Genomic DNA, 17,497 nt, shown 5'->3' with positions numbered 1-17,497 from the left:
TTAAACTCTGTCTGCTAAGAACTCATTCAGAGCAGCTTGTACTGCCACTGGGCAGCATGCTGGTAGAAGATTCATCTCTGTTTCCTTGGTCAAGTTTATTTCCTAGACTGTCTGAACTGAGAGGAACACAAACTGGTGACACCAGGAGACTCCTGCTCTTTCATCACTGCTGCATTTGCAGTCAGACTCCAAGCTTTATTCAACCAGGACCAAAGCAACCACGGCCTTTCTTGCCCTTTCTGAACTGTGAAACTTTTCTAGGGCAGCTGAAGACCACCAGGAAGGCAGTTGTAGACTTCTTCTTCAAAAAAGAGAAACTTTTTCAAGCTCTTAAAAGAGAAACAGTCACAGATTCAGTAAGACTGTGAGTTTGTGACTGTGACTGCTGCTGGCCCACTTGTACATACACCAGACTGTGGGTGAGGATGGACTTAACACAAGACTTTTTGCTGTTGTTATTGTTGTTGTCGCTGTAGTATCACCAAATTGGACCCTGAAGAGAAACAAACACACCAACTTTTATTTATTTGTCCACATTAGATCCTTAAGGGATTCTCCTCATCACATCCAGTTGTGTTTATCAACCAAAACAAATCGTCATTAGTTATCACTGAAGAGATCAGATGTTGCTGGAGACTTGATACACACAAGCTTAGCAAAGTTGTCCCTAACTTGAAGATGCCAGATGAAGAACAAAGTAAAGGGGAAAAGGGATCAGAGCACAGGAGCATTGGTGTTTTGGGTTTTGAACCTAATGGTGCAATTTGACCAGTATTAATACAAACGTTATGCAAGCTGTACACTGGCAGTTTGTGAGAGTGATTTGGTGTGTGAGAGTGAGTTCTGATTTTTAAAAAAAAGACAACAGTATTATGTCCAATGCAGATGTTGCTCCGTCTGATTATGCTTTTTTAAAAAAAATAAAATAATAATAAAAAAAAACTTACCTTAAAACAATATCCTGTCACATCTACAGTATATAGTAAAGAAGCAGTCTTCTGCTGTCGAGCATGTCGAACAGTACAGCTGGAGAATCCTTTGCTCAAAGGCACCCTGAAGGTACTTTTTAAGCTCCACCCAAGTTTTCTAACCATTAGCTTAGAGGCTTCATTTCTACCCAAAGTAAAATTTCCACCATCAGCTGCTGAATCTGCCTCTACAAACTGTTTGGGGTATTGGTGAACACACAGTTCCAGGCCAATTCAGTGTACCTGTTTGCTCTCCAAAAAAACATCAGGGCCACGAGGAGTGAAGTTTGTCTGTGTTGTATATCTAACCTGTAAATGATTTCACCCGACTGTATAAAATGTCATAAGTGAGAACACTGAACCTCACAGTCAAGTCTATCTATATGTGTTTGTTTGTTTATTTATTTGAGTATCAGACCCTGATTGTGAAAATATTATTTATTACAATGTCAAAAGAAAAAGAAAGAGACACGATGGTGACGGTGCAGTGACAATAAGAACTGGCCCTCATCTTGTTTATAGAATGAAATGAATGAATGGATAAAGCTGTCATTTACTGAGAAAAATGTTATCATTATAAACTGTTAATGCAGATGTATTTAAATATGTTCTTGTAGTTTCTCTACTATTTATGTGTAAATTAAAAGTCTATACAATAACCAGAATGGTTTCATGATTAGGACTGTAATGGAGATGATTCTTTCAGCCAGTACCAAGGCTTTTATGTTTAAAATTTATGATACTGTGGCTTATAATTCTGATTATTTGATATTCTTGAAAACAAAAAGTAGTTACATAAACACAGGAAGATATCAATTAGCGCCTTAGTTGCATTTTAACAGCATAAAAACGAGTGAAACAAGAGAGCTCAAGAGCTCAGAGGCTTTAAGGATGGACCTCCTCCAAAACTGAAAATAAAATAAATAATGTAAACACTTTATTAATGTGTTTAAATACAAAAATTCATTTACAGTACTTACAAATAAAATGAAGATTAAAAAAATGTCACATACAGCAGCACAGATGTTGATAATAATATGAAAATCTGAAAATCAAAACATTAGGCATTTATACCAACACAGCATAATTACTCTGCGATGTCAGAAAAAAAGGTTTATTATTCTCTATTTAAAGGGAAAGATTAAGGGCAGAGTGGGTGTAAATATGGCACCGGCATAAATAAGGGGAAAAAAGAAATAAATTGTTGCGGTGTAATTCACTCAACCGTCTTTATAAATTGTTTAAAAACCGCATTTTTATGATTTTTGTGTAAAAATAAATTTCCTTTCTTAGGTCGTGAACACTGAGGGTGCAGCCTGAGGGGGCTATACTTCTGTTGCACGACCTCCGCAGCTCGTTTACGGCATCTGCATCTCTGGGAGTGGTGGACGAAGAAGAAGCAGCAGCAGGAGGAGGAGGCGAAGAAGAAGTTGCCAGCATGGCGTTTACACTGTACACTCTCATCCAGACCGCTATTCTGTGCACTAATGCAATCGCTGTGTTGCATGAGGAGCGGTTTCTCAGCAAGAGTAAGTATACTGCCATGTTTTATACAACATACAACCCACATTTTATTGAGATAACGGTGAATAGCATGCTAAAAGCAGCTAGCTGGGAGTGTAACGTATACACTATTAGCTGGCTGCTACTCTCAGCTGTTTTAGGAAGAAAACTGTAGTTTGTTCATTAGAGAGTGATGAATTTTGTTGAATAAGATTTATTTTTCTAACCTTAAAGCTACTTAAGGGAGAATAAAAGGATCCATACTAACACATCTTCTGTCATTGTTATTTTCATTTAATCCATTGCCACCTCCTGTCTGGTTTCTCCTGACTATATTCTTGTCCTTTCTATTTCCACCTCCTTCTCGTCCCTTTTTGATCCCCTTCCCCCTGTCTTCAGTCGGCTGGGGTGTTGACCAAGGAGTTGGAGGTTTTGGAGATGATCCAGGAGTCAAAGCCCAGGTCCTCAATCTCATCCGCTCAGTTCGGACTGTCATGAGAGGTTGGAAAACGAATATATTTGACACCCAGTCTTGCTATTTAGAGTTTAAGATTTTGCAGGTAAAGCTACTAGTGAGAAGCATTTGTTTATGTTTTTTTCTCCTCTTTTTTGTTTTTACAGTGCCTTTAATAATAGTGAATTCAGCCTGCATCGTCCTTTTGTTGCTGTTTGGTTAAGCACCTACATGGAGGCAGAGGACCAGCCGTGTGCCAAGGAAAAACTACGTACACTCAACACAGATACTCACTGAACTGTGTGTCATTCGGAGACATCTGCCTTTGCCAGTCTTCAACAGTGTGGAAAAAAGTTTTCCATAACATTTGGAGGAATAGTAAAAGAAAAAAAGAAAGAAAAAAACCCCACCAAAGTAACCTTCAGAACTGAAACAAAAGAGAATTCCGTTGCCCTGTAACCCTCCTTTCAGTGTGACACCAAGAGGTATAACATATAAGGTAATGTCAGCCCATAGGTCTGTGTTGTGCTGCACAGTGTTTGTCTGCACTTTCATCATCACGTCATCACAGACACATTGAAGGGAAGTTGTTTCAGTGATTTCCTGGTGATATGTGTCTAATGTTTTATTTTAGTCTTACCAAGGAGGAACTTGTTACTTTTAATAGATATGACAAAGGAGTGTTGTCAGCTGCAGGTCTGGAAAGTATTTCCAGTTTCACTTCCCATACAGACGATGGGCAGCAGCCACTCTTCTGTACCAAAACACATAGCAGTGTATACACTATATGTCTTTTTTAACATAGGGTCCAGTAACGGTTCTAACCAAGCAATTTTCCAGATTAAAATTTAGGTCAGCAGTGAAAACTTGAGTAAGTGTTCATAGATAATGCTTGGAGATCATAAATAATGCTTGTGGCTGCTGCTAAAATCTGTAATCCTTGTCAGTTGAACAGTTTTCTTTTAAAGCTGTGGACTTCGTAATGTGGGATTTAGGATTTGTATACACTTTGTCAAAGAGACTGTTACTGTGAGATTTTCCTCTTGCAGAACTTTGTAAAGACACTTTGCTAGACAGGAGGTGTTGAACAGTTGTTGACTCATTTGTGACTCAGTGTTTCACAGTCCCAAACTTGAACAAAAAGTTAAATATGTGTAATGTCATTTTTAAGCAATGTTGCCAAACACAGCTCAGAAACAATGTACATTTGAACTGTTTACACATCAGTACCTTCTCAGTGTCACAGACATTGTTGGGATGGTATGTTATCTTGAAATAAATGTATTGTTCAGTGTAATTAAATTCCTGTTATGGTCTTTTCTTTCTACAAGTGTGGCAGTAGGGGAATAGAGAACATCTGGATAAGAGCTTCTGCTGTTAGCATCTGCAGCTACTTTGAGTTGGGAAAGGGTCTACTCTAAAGTAAGTGTTACTTTTACTGCAGTACATTTGAAATGAGTACCATCTTGCTTTTATAGGAATGTATTTTACAGCAGTACCTTTACTCACACTTGACGAAGTAACTATTTTTGCTCAAGTAGGATGCTACAGTATCTCCTCCCCCACTGTGCTGTATAGATACAGTAGCCTACACGCCATGTTTGTCCATCTATCCCTGCTCCACTTCATTAATAATCCCCATATGTTGTGAATTATCAACATTCCCTCCCCTGCTAAGCTGAACAAATATTTTTATTAACAGTAGTTTTGATTCGGAATAAATAGGGAGTGAGAGGTTATAAGGGGATCTGCTGGAATTAGAAGCATATGTTTATCAGGGGGATTTGCACAGTAAAGCCACTTTGATCTGTGATTAGTCCGAGTTTAGCTGTTGGTTCACTGTGAAATCTGTAAGCGATCACAGGCAAGTGGAAGTGAACATGTATCTGCTCTTCACAGGTCAGGATGTGTGTTGTCTGGGTCTGTGGTCTGTCAATGATAAATCATACAGATGTGTTTTGACTTTTCCATTCCTCATTTTAACTGCTCAAATGTAAAAATTTTCAAATTTTCATTTGTTGGACCACTTGTTAGTTTAATGAGTTTAAATCCAAAAACACAAATTAACCATTTGAAAACTGGGCATCAGCCATAATTGTTATAATTATATGCAGGCCTACATATTTATATACATACACAGCTCTAATGGAATAAATCTATATAATTACATTTAAAAGAAGTCAGTCCTCATTTTTGGAAAGTCTACATTCTGAGTCTGCATAGAAAAATACTGGTATTGAAAGTTTTCAATAAACATTGAGATAAAAAGATGATCAGATTTTTCATGTTAAGCAATTTTAATATCATTTACCAACACAAAAATGTGGAAATGAGGCAAAATATATAAAACCCAGAGAAAAAAATATGTGACCAGAAAGTCCAACGTTTGTTCACAACAAGAGAGGGCCAGGGAAAGCACCAAAAGAAAGGAACACCAGAAAATAACTAAAGGTCAGCAAAAGAAGGAATTAAAAACAAAAACAAACCAGAATAAAAATCAGAAACAAAACATTACACTAAATCCAGAGTTGTAAGAAGGGATTTGCAAGATGGTACTTATTTAGATATTTTGTTCAGACAGAAATTTACAGTTGTTAGATTACTTCTCCAATGTAATGTTTTTCATAGCTATCATCTGAGCTACATAATATTTATGCACAAAAACTGAAAACTAAAAAAACATTATGTAGAGGTAACGTGAAAAGAGGATTTGATCAGTGATGTCTGGCATCGTGCAGAGTGACGGTTTTTAATGTTTTGATAATACCTCCCACCATATTAAATCTATCCGAGTGCCCTGAAAGATCAACTAATGCGATACATCTGTTGGTTGTTAGTGGGATGGGACACATATGTTTTGTTTTTGTTTTTTGTTTTTTTCTAATGAGTGATTAAGTGGTTAAAGATAACCCTCTTATCTGATTACAGCATATAAATTGGAAAAATAGTAATAATGGAGAGAAGAAGAAAGACTAATATCAAAAAGAGAGAGTGATATTTAAACAGCCCCCAACCCCCGACACCACACCCCTCCAGAAAAAATATCCAATAGTTTAACATAATCAAGGAATTGCAAAGTGAATAGCAGCAGTTGCAGTGTATGATCTGCAGGGGGCAGCACCAACCGCCGTGAAAACAAGTTCACTTTAAAGCGAAGAAGAATAAAACGCCAACAGGAAGCAGGAGGGTGAGCTGCTGCTGAGAGAGGTGAGAAGTGCTGTTTGCCTCAGTCATACAAACATTATTAAATTCCGCCCTTTGTTGAATTAAAACAGCAGCGTTTTGTAAGAGGAATGAATTCGCTGAATGTTCAAAAACGGAAAGTTGCTAAGCACGTACATTTTATATTTTATCATTCATGTGTGGAACAAGCTGCAAGTCAGTAACAGTGAAGAGGAAGGGTTTTAGACTACTTTTGCTACTCAAACCAGGCTGGTCTACAGTGTTTTATCTGGTTGTATGTGTAATTGTGGTTGAAATGTGCCATTCTGATGTTATAATAATCAGTTGACATGTCATTTGTGATGTTAGGAAAAGCACAGGTGTAATTTATAGCATTATCAATGGCTGCATCCCATTTAGGTGATCCAGAGGGAAAGCCATGCTGTTAATCATGCTGGCTAAATGACATGGCGTAGTTGGGCTCTTAAATAGAATGGAGCCATCCTTTATGTTATTAGTTACTTGTTATGTTATGTTATTAGTTAGTAAATCAAATACAATCCATCGTGTCTTCTAAAGATTTCTTCCAAAATCCACCTACTATATTTAGTATAATAGGAAACTGGGATTTCTAGGAATAGTAATTATTTCTAATAGATAATGTTAATATTATTTCCTGTTTTTCTCAGGCTTTCTGCCAGTTTACCTCCTCTGATAAGAGTTCAGTGCAGAAACCTGATAAATAAATTAAAAACAACATTATTAACTGTGATAAAGCTACTAAAATCCACTGTTGAATACTACAGACACACTAGGAGTCAGTTCTAGAGAACTGTGAAGCTTGCTACAGCCCCCGTTTCCCCTTCAGCACCTCTGGTTTACACACACTCACGTACACAAATATGCTCAGAAATAAGCTTATTCTCAGTTTGGCACTCCTCACAGTTTCCTGTTATTAGTTGAGATAAATACAAATAATAGCCACAGGACGTAAAGGCTAAGTGTGTGTGTTTAAGCTTTTTTGGGTGGGTATTAAGAGCATTAATTGTACACTCACATTGATAACTACATGACACAAACCCAAGCATTTCTAAATAAAAGGGGATCACATAGTCCAAAATCAAATACCAGTAAAATAAAATCCTAAAATCTGTATTCTAGGCAGGAAACCATAAATGCTTGAGACAAACTGGTCAATAATCCTCTCAGTTTGTGCTGATGTAGGTTTGAATAACGCAATAATCTGATCAGTTCTGCCACTACCGATGTGAATTATGATTAATGAATGTGTAATCTCTAAAATAATACATTATTTTGAAAGAATAAGCTCTGAACTGGCAACAGCCATAGCTGGAGGTATTACGTTTTTGGGTTGTCCATCCTTCCGTACTTACATGCTTGTCCATCTGTCTGCCCCATTCCCATGAATGTGATAGCTCAGTATTGCCTGAGGAGATTTCTTCAAATCTGAAGAAATGTCATATGTAAGGGTTTAGAAAATATAATCTGGGAGCCAAAACCTGTTGAAAATGTTGTCCATTAAGTGTTTGGCTGTCTTGTTTGTTCAAAGTGTGCAAATGTCCAAACAACAGTCCAAGACCAAAGGGTGTCAGAGCAAATGCAGATACCAACATGTCGTCCTCTGCAGGTCTACAGCATGGCAGGCAGACAAGCTCTGAAGGCCGTGCTCATTGACTTGAGTGGAACCCTACATATAGAAGACACGGCAGTACCTGGGGCGCAGGAAGCCCTCAACAGGTAGGAAACTACGACCAAACCAGAGGAAGCTATAAAATGGAAGGTCAAGCGTTTGAATGTTACTACATGAGTGAAAGTTAAGAGGGCTCTGGGTCTTTAAGCTGAGGACTGAAAACCAGTGGTATACTTTTTATGTCTCCACACTGGTGTCAGGGTTTGATTGTCAAAGGTCAAAGGTCAATGTCAGGGTGTGTTAATGTTCATGTGAATGCAGTATATCAAGAACACCTAGAAGGAATTTTATTATATCTGGCACAGTCGTTCACCTGGACTCATAATGAGTTTGATGGTCAAAGGTTAAGGTCACAGTTTTGGTGCTGTCAGGTTGCGCCAGGCGTCTGTAGCTGTGAAATTTGTGACCAATACAACCAAGGAGAGTAAGAGGAACTTACTTGAACGACTTCAACATCTCAACTTCAATGTCCAGGTAAAACACTAAAGTCATTTTATCTAGTGCAGAAGCTTTTACTGTAATGTTAAAGAAATATCTGTATATACAGCATTATCTGTATGTCCCAAAAAGGTGAATCTTTTGCTTTGTTTATAAAAAAACCTGTGTTGTGCAGGAAAAAGAGATCTTCACTTCTCTGAGTGCAGCGAGGAGTCTGTTAGAGCAGAAACAACACAGACCTCTGCTGCTGGTGGAGGACAGTGCACTGGAGGACTTCACTGGTACTGGATTGAAGTGTGTGTGTGTGTGTGTGTGTGTGTGTGTGTGAGAGAGAGAGAGAAAGAGAAAGAGAGAGTGAGAGAGACTGTGTTTCAGTTGGAGAATGAACTGTTTTTATTTAGATTTTTCTTCAATTTTCACAACTGACTGACTGATTCCTTTCAGACACTTACTTTAAACGTCCCTCTATTTTCAGGTATTGACAAATCAGAACCAAACGCTGTTGTCATCGGGCTTGCTCCTGATCACTTCAACTACCAAACACTCAACAAGGCTTTCAGGTGGTAAACTCATTCATAAGACACATTCTTCAGTGAATCACAGGACATTTTTGTATGTTATAAATCAGTGAAGATATGGGCTGAGATGTTTTTCCATTGGGTCATATGATTTAACACTTTAAATTATAACTTTTTTTTTTTTTTTTTTTTTTTACCATTTTTTGTTTTCTCTGACTCTCCTTTTATTTCTTATTATTTTAAAAGTGGACCTAACTCAACTACGTCCTTTAATCATTTTTCTCTTTAACCAGTAGAAATGCAGGATTATTGATAGAATAAACAGTAAACCTCCAGTCAGACTAGACTTTACAATGCTTAATTTCCTTGTTTACTCCTGAATATTATTTTGATACAGTCAGCGCAGCCTGTTGATCATGTACATTTCTCCCCAGAATGATTCTGGATGGAGCTCCTCTCATCGCCATCCATAAGGCTCGGTACTATAAACGTAAGGATGGCTTAGCCCTCGGTCCTGGGCCCTTTGTGACAGGACTGGAGTACGCCACAGACTGTAAAGCTACTGTGGTGGGAAAGCCAGAAAAGACTTTTTTCACACAGGTAAGAAATTCAGTTTTATATTTAATACCCTTTTCATTCAAATAAAAGAGAAAAGGCTTTTGTATTTGTCTCAAATATTTCAAACACCCTACTCCTCGGAAATAAAATTTTTAATGGTTTGAAATCCAACTCATGCTTCCATAATATTTGCTGACCAAAACAGCAATGACAGAAGTCATTGTCTGAAAAGATCAGAGTTAACTAACACACTTGATAAATGGTTAAGTGAGAATTCTCTTCTCATTTTCTTCTGGTTGTGTCCTCCAAACAGGCTCTGTCTGATTTAGGATGTAGCCCCAGTGAAGCTGTCATGATAGGAGATGTAAGTATGCTGTCAATTGTGATTCATTAAAAACAATTCAATCAAATTAATTTCCAACATTTAGCCAAAACACTTGGCTAATATTGGTAATGGAGCATTCACCTGAAATAGAATAAAACATTAGTCAAAAAAATCTGTGAACAGGAACATGACTGTATTAACAACTGTACATTTTATTCTCTACTTGCACAATGTAGTGATGTAGTTCTGTTTTATGAACTACACATCTGTTAAGTTCTGGTCAACCTGCTGTCAACTCCACAGTAACATTTTGGAAGTGGAGAATTACAGATTTATTGTTGGTCTGTGATGGTCTGTGTCCCTTTGTTGTTTTCTTATAGGATGCACGAGATGATGTAGGTGGGGCTCAGAATGCAGGGATGTTGGGTATTCTAGTCAAAACTGGTAAGAACATTTTTTTAAACTTCTTTTTCCAGTTTATTTTCATCCTTCCACCAGTTTCACTTCCTCTTCCAGTTTTTCAACAATTGACTATTGCACAGTGATGTCTGTTGTCATTGTCTTCTTCCTCCACTGCCATGTGTTCATTGTAAGCAACAATTCATGTTACCTTGGATTTGATGCCATTATCTATATACTAAACCAATTATTATGATCATTGTTGTTTTTGTGGCTGATGCCATTCCACCTTCTCTCCTGTCATCTTTCAGGTAAATACAGAGAAGGAGATGAAAATAAAATCAACCCTCCTCCCCACCTGACATGTGACAGCTTCCCAGATGCTGTTGAACACATCCTGAAAAACCTGCTATAAGTTACAAGTAACAATAAAACTCTGTGGTTTCATTTTCTTAGTCTTTGATTTGCAAAAGAAATACTCTAGCCATCAGTTATCAGTGTTGTAGAGTTAGAAATACTAGTGTTACCTGAGGGTAGGCAAGAGTTATAAAAGGATTCCTGTCATCCTAAATGTGTCCAAAAATCCTGTAAATGTAAACTTGTCCTTTTGAGTGTTGGAATGTGTGCTCTCTTTAGGTCCCAAATGCATTTTAGAAGTACCAACCATCTGTTGCCACAGTAACAAATGCTTTGTCATTTTATCATTGTGTATAAATTTCAGTTTGAATTAGAAATATTACACTGGAAACAACTGTGCAGAAAAACAATAAAACATCAGAATTTGGAGTATGTTGAGTATTGCAATTTTATTGCAATCATTTGTGGCGTGGAACCATAAGATGCAAGATGCATTGTATTTAGCACAGAATGCATTATTGTAGTGCTTGGTGAACTTATAGCTGATTTTAAGTTTATTTGAATTCTGAACAAATTACGTCAAATTATTTCATACTGTAACATTTTTATGACATTTTTGATGCCATATTATACTGACATTTTAAATATATTGACATATTTATGATGCCATACTATATTATAACATTTATACCATATTTTTGACTATAGTGTGGTGTTTTTACCACATTTTTGAAGCTATGTTTTACTATGACACGTTTATGACATTTTTGATGACATATGTTACCATGACATTTTTGACGCCATGCTATACTATGACATTTTTGTGACATTTTTCACACCATGCTATACTATGACATTTTTACCACATTTCTGACGCCATATTACATTGACATTTTTATGACATTTTTGACACCATACTATACTATGACATTTTTATTACATTTTTCATGCCATACGTTACCACAACATTTTTGACATATTTTTGACATTTTTGATGTCATACTATACTATGACATTTTTGTTACATTTTTGAAGCCATATGTTACCACAACATTTTTGACATATTTCTGACGCCATGCTATACTATGACATTTTTACCATATTTTTGACACCCTGCTATACTGTGATGTTTCTGACATTTTTCACGCCATACATAACCACATTTTTGACACCATACTACTATGACATTTTTGTGACATTTTTCACGCCATACGTTACCACAACATTTTTGACATATTTTTGACACCATACTATGGTATGACATTTTTTTGACATTTTTCACTCCATACATTACCATGACATTTTTGACAAATTTTTGATGCCATACTATACTATGACATTTTTATTACATTTTTGAAGCCATACGTTACCACAACATTTTTGACATATTTTTGACACCATACTATAGTATGACATTTTTTTGACATTTTTGATGTCATACTATACTATGACATTTTTGACATTTTTCACTCCATACATTACCATGACATTTTTGACAAATTTTTGATGCCATACTATACTATGACATTTTTGTGACATTTTTCACACCATGCTATACTATGACATTTTTACCACATTTCTGACGCCATATTACATTGACATTTTTATGACATTTTTGACACCATACTATACTATGACATTTTTATTACATTTTTCATGCCATACGTTACCACAACATTTTTGACATATTTTTGACACCATACTATAGTATGACATTTTTTTGACATTTTTGATGTCATACTATACTATGACATTTTTGTTACATTTTTCATGCCATACGTTTCCACATTTTTGTTACATTTTTGAAGCCATATGTTACCACAACATTTTTGACATATTTCTGACGCCATGCTATACTATGACATTTTTACCATATTTTTGACACCCTGCTATACTGTGATGTTTCTGACATTTTTCACGCCATACATAACCACATTTTTGACACCATACTACTATGACATTTTTGTGACATTTTTCACGCCATACGTTACCACAACATTTTTGACATATTTTTGACACCATACTATGGTATGACATTTTTTTGACATTTTTCACTCCATACATTACCATGACATTTTTGACAAATTTTTGATGCCATACTATACTATGACATTTTTATTACATTTTTGAAGCCATACGTTACCACAACATTTTTGACATATTTTTGACACCATACTATAGTATGACATTTTTTTGACATTTTTGATGTCATACTATACTATGACATTTTTGACATTTTTCACTCCATACATTACCATGACATTTTTGACAAATTTTTGATGCCATACTATACTATGACATTTTTGTGACATTTTTCACACCATGCTATACTATGACATTTTTACCACATTTCTGACGCCATATTACATTGACATTTTTATGACATTTTTGACACCATACTATACTATGACATTTTTATTACATTTTTCATGCCATACGTTACCACAACATTTTTGACATATTTTTGACACCATACTATAGTATGACATTTTTTTGACATTTTTGATGTCATACTATACTATGACATTTTTGTTACATTTTTCATGCCATACGTTACCACAACATTTTTGACATATTTTTGACACCATACTATAGTATGACATTTTTTTGACATTTTTGACACCATACTATACTATGACATTTTTATTACATTTTTCATGCCATACGTTACCACAACATTTTTGACATATTTTTGACACCATACTATAGTATGACATTTTTTTGACATTTTTGATGTCATACTATACTATGACATTTTTGTTACATTTTTGAAGCCATATGTTACCACAACATTTTTGACATATTTCTGACGCCATGCTATACTATGACATTTTTACCATATTTTTGACACCCTGCTATACTGTGATGTTTCTGACATTTTTCACGCCATACATAACCACATTTTTGACACCATACTACTATGACATTTTTGTGACATTTTTCACGCCATACGTTACCACAACATTTTTGACATATTTTTGACACCATACTATGGTATGACATTTTTTTGACATTTTTGATGTCATACTATACTATGACATTTTTGACATTTTTCACTCCATACATTACCATGACATTTTTGACAAATTTTTGATGCCATACTATACTATGACATTTTTATTACATTTTTGAAGCCATACGTTACCACAACATTTTTGACATATTTTTGACACCATACTATAGTATGACATTTTTTTGACATTTTTGATGTCATACTATACTATGACATTTTTGTGACATTTTACACACCATGCTATACTATGACATTTTTACCACATTTCTGACGCCATATTACATTGACATTTTTATGACATTTTTGACACCATACTATACTATGACATTTTTATTACATTTTTCATGCCATACGTTACCACAACATTTTTGACATATTTTTGACACCATACTATAGTATGACATTTTTTTGACATTTTTGATGTCATACTATACTATGACATTTTTGTTACATTTTTCATGCCATACGTTTCCACATTTTTGTTACATTTTTGAAGCCATATGTTACCACAACATTTTTGACATATTTCTGACGCCATGCTATACTATGACATTTTTACCATATTTTTGACACCCTGCTATACTGTGATGTTTCTGACATTTTTCACGCCATACATAACCACATTTTTGACACCATACTACTATGACATTTTTGTGACATTTTTCACGCCATACGTTACCACAACATTTTTGACATATTTTTGACACCATACTATGGTATGACATTTTTTTGACATTTTTGATGTCATACTATACTATGACATTTTTGACATTTTTCACTCCATACATTACCATGACATTTTTGACAAATTTTTGATGCCATACTATACTATGACATTTTTGTGACATTTTTCACACCATGCTATACTATGACATTTTTACCACATTTCTGACGCCATATTACATTGACATTTTTATGACATTTTTGACACCATACTATACTATGACATTTTTATTACATTTTTCATGCCATACGTTACCACAACATTTTTGACATATTTTTGACACCATACTATAGTATGACATTTTTTTGACATTTTTGATGTCATACTATACTATGACATTTTTGTTACATTTTTCATGCCATACGTTTCCACATTTTTGTTACATTTTTGAAGCCATATGTTACCACAACATTTTTGACATATTTCTGACGCCATGCTATACTATGACATTTTTACCATATTTTTGACACCCTGCTATACTGTGATGTTTCTGACATTTTTCACGCCATACATAACCACATTTTTGACACCATACTACTATGACATTTTTGTGACATTTTTCACGCCATACGTTACCACAACATTTTTGACATATTTTTGACACCATACTATGGTATGACATTTTTTTGACATTTTTCACTCCATACATTACCATGACATTTTTGACAAATTTTTGATGCCATACTATACTATGACATTTTTATTACATTTTTGAAGCCATACGTTACCACAACATTTTTGACATATTTTTGACACCATACTATAGTATGACATTTTTTTGACATTTTTGATGTCATACTATACTATGACATTTTTGACATTTTTCACTCCATACATTACCATGACATTTTTGACAAATTTTTGATGCCATACTATACTATGACATTTTTGTGACATTTTTCACACCATGCTATACTATGACATTTTTACCACATTTCTGACGCCATATTACATTGACATTTTTATGACATTTTTCATGCCATACGTTACCACAACATTTTTGACATATTTTTGACACCATACTATAGTATGACATTTTTTTGACATTTTTGATGTCATACTATACTATGACATTTTTGTTACATTTTTCATGCCATACGTTACCACAACATTTTTGACATATTTTTGACACCATACTATAGTATGACATTTTTTTGACATTTTTGACACCATACTATACTATGACATTTTTATTACATTTTTCATGCCATACGTTACCACAACATTTTTGACATATTTTTGACACCATACTATAGTATGACATTTTTTTGACATTTTTGATGTCATACTATACTATGACATTTTTGTTACATTTTTGAAGCCATATGTTACCACAACATTTTTGACATATTTCTGACGCCATGCTATACTATGACATTTTTACCATATTTTTGACACCCTGCTATACTGTGATGTTTCTGACATTTTTCACGCCATACATAACCACATTTTTGACACCATACTACTATGACATTTTTGTGACATTTTTCACGCCATACGTTACCACAACATTTTTGACATATTTTTGACACCATACTATGGTATGACATTTTTTTGACATTTTTGATGTCATACTATACTATGACATTTTTGACATTTTTCACTCCATACATTACCATGACATTTTTGACAAATTTTTGATGCCATACTATACTATGACATTTTTATTACATTTTTGAAGCCATACGTTACCACAACATTTTTGACATATTTTTGACACCATACTATAGTATGACATTTTTTTGACATTTTTGATGTCATACTATACTATGACATTTTTGTGACATTTTACACACCATGCTATACTATGACATTTTTACCACATTTCTGACGCCATATTACATTGACATTTTTATGACATTTTTGACACCATACTATACTATGACATTTTTATTACATTTTTCATGCCATACGTTACCACAACATTTTTGACATATTTTTGACACCATACTATAGTATGACATTTTTTTGACATTTTTGATGTCATACTATACTATGACATTTTTGTTACATTTTTCATGCCATACGTTTCCACATTTTTGTTACATTTTTGAAGCCATATGTTACCACAACATTTTTGACATATTTCTGACGCCATGCTATACTATGACATTTTTACCATATTTTTGACACCCTGCTATACTGTGATGTTTCTGACATTTTTCACGCCATACATAACCACATTTTTGACACCATACTACTATGACATTTTTGTGACATTTTTCACGCCATACGTTACCACAACATTTTTGACATATTTTTGACACCATACTATGGTATGACATTTTTTTGACATTTTTGATGTCATACTATACTATGACATTTTTGACATTTTTCACTCCATACATTACCATGACATTTTTGACAAATTTTTGATGCCATACTATACTATGACATTTTTATTACATTTTTGAAGCCATACGTTACCACAACATTTTTGACATATTTTTGACACCATACTATAGTATGACATTTTTTTGACATTTTTGATGTCATACTATACTATGACATTTTTGACATTTTTCACTCCATACATTACCATGACATTTTTGACAAATTTTTGATGCCATACTATACTATGACATTTTTGTGACATTTTTCACACCATGCTATACTATGACATTTTTACCACATTTCTGACGCCATATTACATTGACATTTTTATGACATTTTTGACACCATACTATACTATGACATTTTTATTACATTTTTCATGCCATACGTTACCACAACATTTTTTACATATTTTTGACACCATACTATAGTATGACATTTTTTTGACATTTTTGATGTCATACTATACTATGACATTTTTGTTACATTTTTCATGCCATACGTTACCACAACATTTTTGACATATTTTTGACACCATACTATAGTATGACATTTTTTTGACATTTTTGATGTCATACTATACTATGACATTTTTGTTACATTTTTGAAGCCATATGTTACCACAACATTTTTGACATATTTCTGACGCCATGCTATACTATGACATTTTTACCATATTTTTGACACCCTGCTATACTGTGATGTTTCTGACATTTTTCACGCCATACATAACCACATTTTTGACACCATACTACTATGACATTTTTGTGACATTTTTCACGCCATACGTTACCACAACATTTTTGACATATTTTTGACACCATACTATGGTATGACATTTTTTTGACATTTTTGATGTCATACTATACTATGACATTTTTGACATTTTTCACTCCATACATTACCATGACATTTTTGACAAATTTTTGATGCCATACTATACTATGACATTTTTATTACATTTTTGAAGCCATACGTTACCACAACATTTTTGACATATTTTTGACACCATACTATAGTATGACATTTTTTT

The 17,497-nt window shown here is 34.4% G+C and overlaps 2 protein-coding genes across 2 annotated transcripts; both read left to right on the top strand.

The window, feature by feature from the left end:
* Nucleotides 1-2,330: 2,330 nt before the first annotated feature.
* On the top strand, nucleotides 2,331-4,227 carry ier3ip1 (immediate early response 3 interacting protein 1). Its single transcript, XM_018680614.2, has 3 exons — nucleotides 2,331-2,497; nucleotides 2,871-2,972; nucleotides 3,093-4,227. The coding sequence occupies exons 1-3, from the start codon at nucleotides 2,407-2,409 to the stop codon at nucleotides 3,146-3,148; spliced, it is 249 nt and encodes an 82-aa protein (XP_018536130.1). The 5' UTR covers nucleotides 2,331-2,406; the 3' UTR covers nucleotides 3,149-4,227.
* A 1,797-nt stretch (nucleotides 4,228-6,024) lies between these two features.
* hdhd2 (haloacid dehalogenase-like hydrolase domain containing 2) lies at nucleotides 6,025-10,822 on the top strand. The gene is made up of 9 exons (XM_018680613.2): nucleotides 6,025-6,132; nucleotides 7,736-7,845; nucleotides 8,170-8,272; nucleotides 8,412-8,517; nucleotides 8,712-8,796; nucleotides 9,189-9,354; nucleotides 9,626-9,676; nucleotides 10,018-10,081; nucleotides 10,348-10,822. The coding sequence occupies exons 2-9, from the start codon at nucleotides 7,745-7,747 to the stop codon at nucleotides 10,449-10,451; spliced, it is 780 nt and encodes a 259-aa protein (XP_018536129.1). The 5' UTR covers nucleotides 6,025-6,132; nucleotides 7,736-7,744; the 3' UTR covers nucleotides 10,452-10,822.
* Nucleotides 10,823-17,497: the final 6,675 nt, after the last annotated feature.

Source organism: Lates calcarifer, linkage group LG9, assembly GCF_001640805.2.
Source record: "Lates calcarifer isolate ASB-BC8 linkage group LG9, TLL_Latcal_v3, whole genome shotgun sequence".
NCBI classification, from domain to species: domain Eukaryota; kingdom Metazoa; phylum Chordata; class Actinopteri; family Centropomidae; genus Lates; species Lates calcarifer.
This window is presented reverse-complemented; position numbering and strand designations above follow the sequence as displayed.

Coding starts and splice junctions, on each gene's coding strand:
- ier3ip1 (XM_018680614.2), top strand. CDS start 2,407: ATGGCGTTTACACTGTACACTCTCATCCAGACCGCTATTCTGTGCACT. Junction 2,498..2,870: donor GGAGCGGTTTCTCAGCAAGA/GTAAGTATACTG, acceptor CCCTGTCTTCAG/TCGGCTGGGGTGTTGACCAA. Junction 2,973..3,092: donor AGTTCGGACTGTCATGAGAG/GTTGGAAAACGA, acceptor TTGTTTTTACAG/TGCCTTTAATAATAGTGAAT.
- hdhd2 (XM_018680613.2), top strand. CDS start 7,745: ATGGCAGGCAGACAAGCTCTGAAGGCCGTGCTCATTGACTTGAGTGGA. Junction 9,355..9,625: donor AAAAGACTTTTTTCACACAG/GTAAGAAATTCA, acceptor TCCTCCAAACAG/GCTCTGTCTGATTTAGGATG. Junction 10,082..10,347: donor GGGTATTCTAGTCAAAACTG/GTAAGAACATTT, acceptor GTCATCTTTCAG/GTAAATACAGAGAAGGAGAT.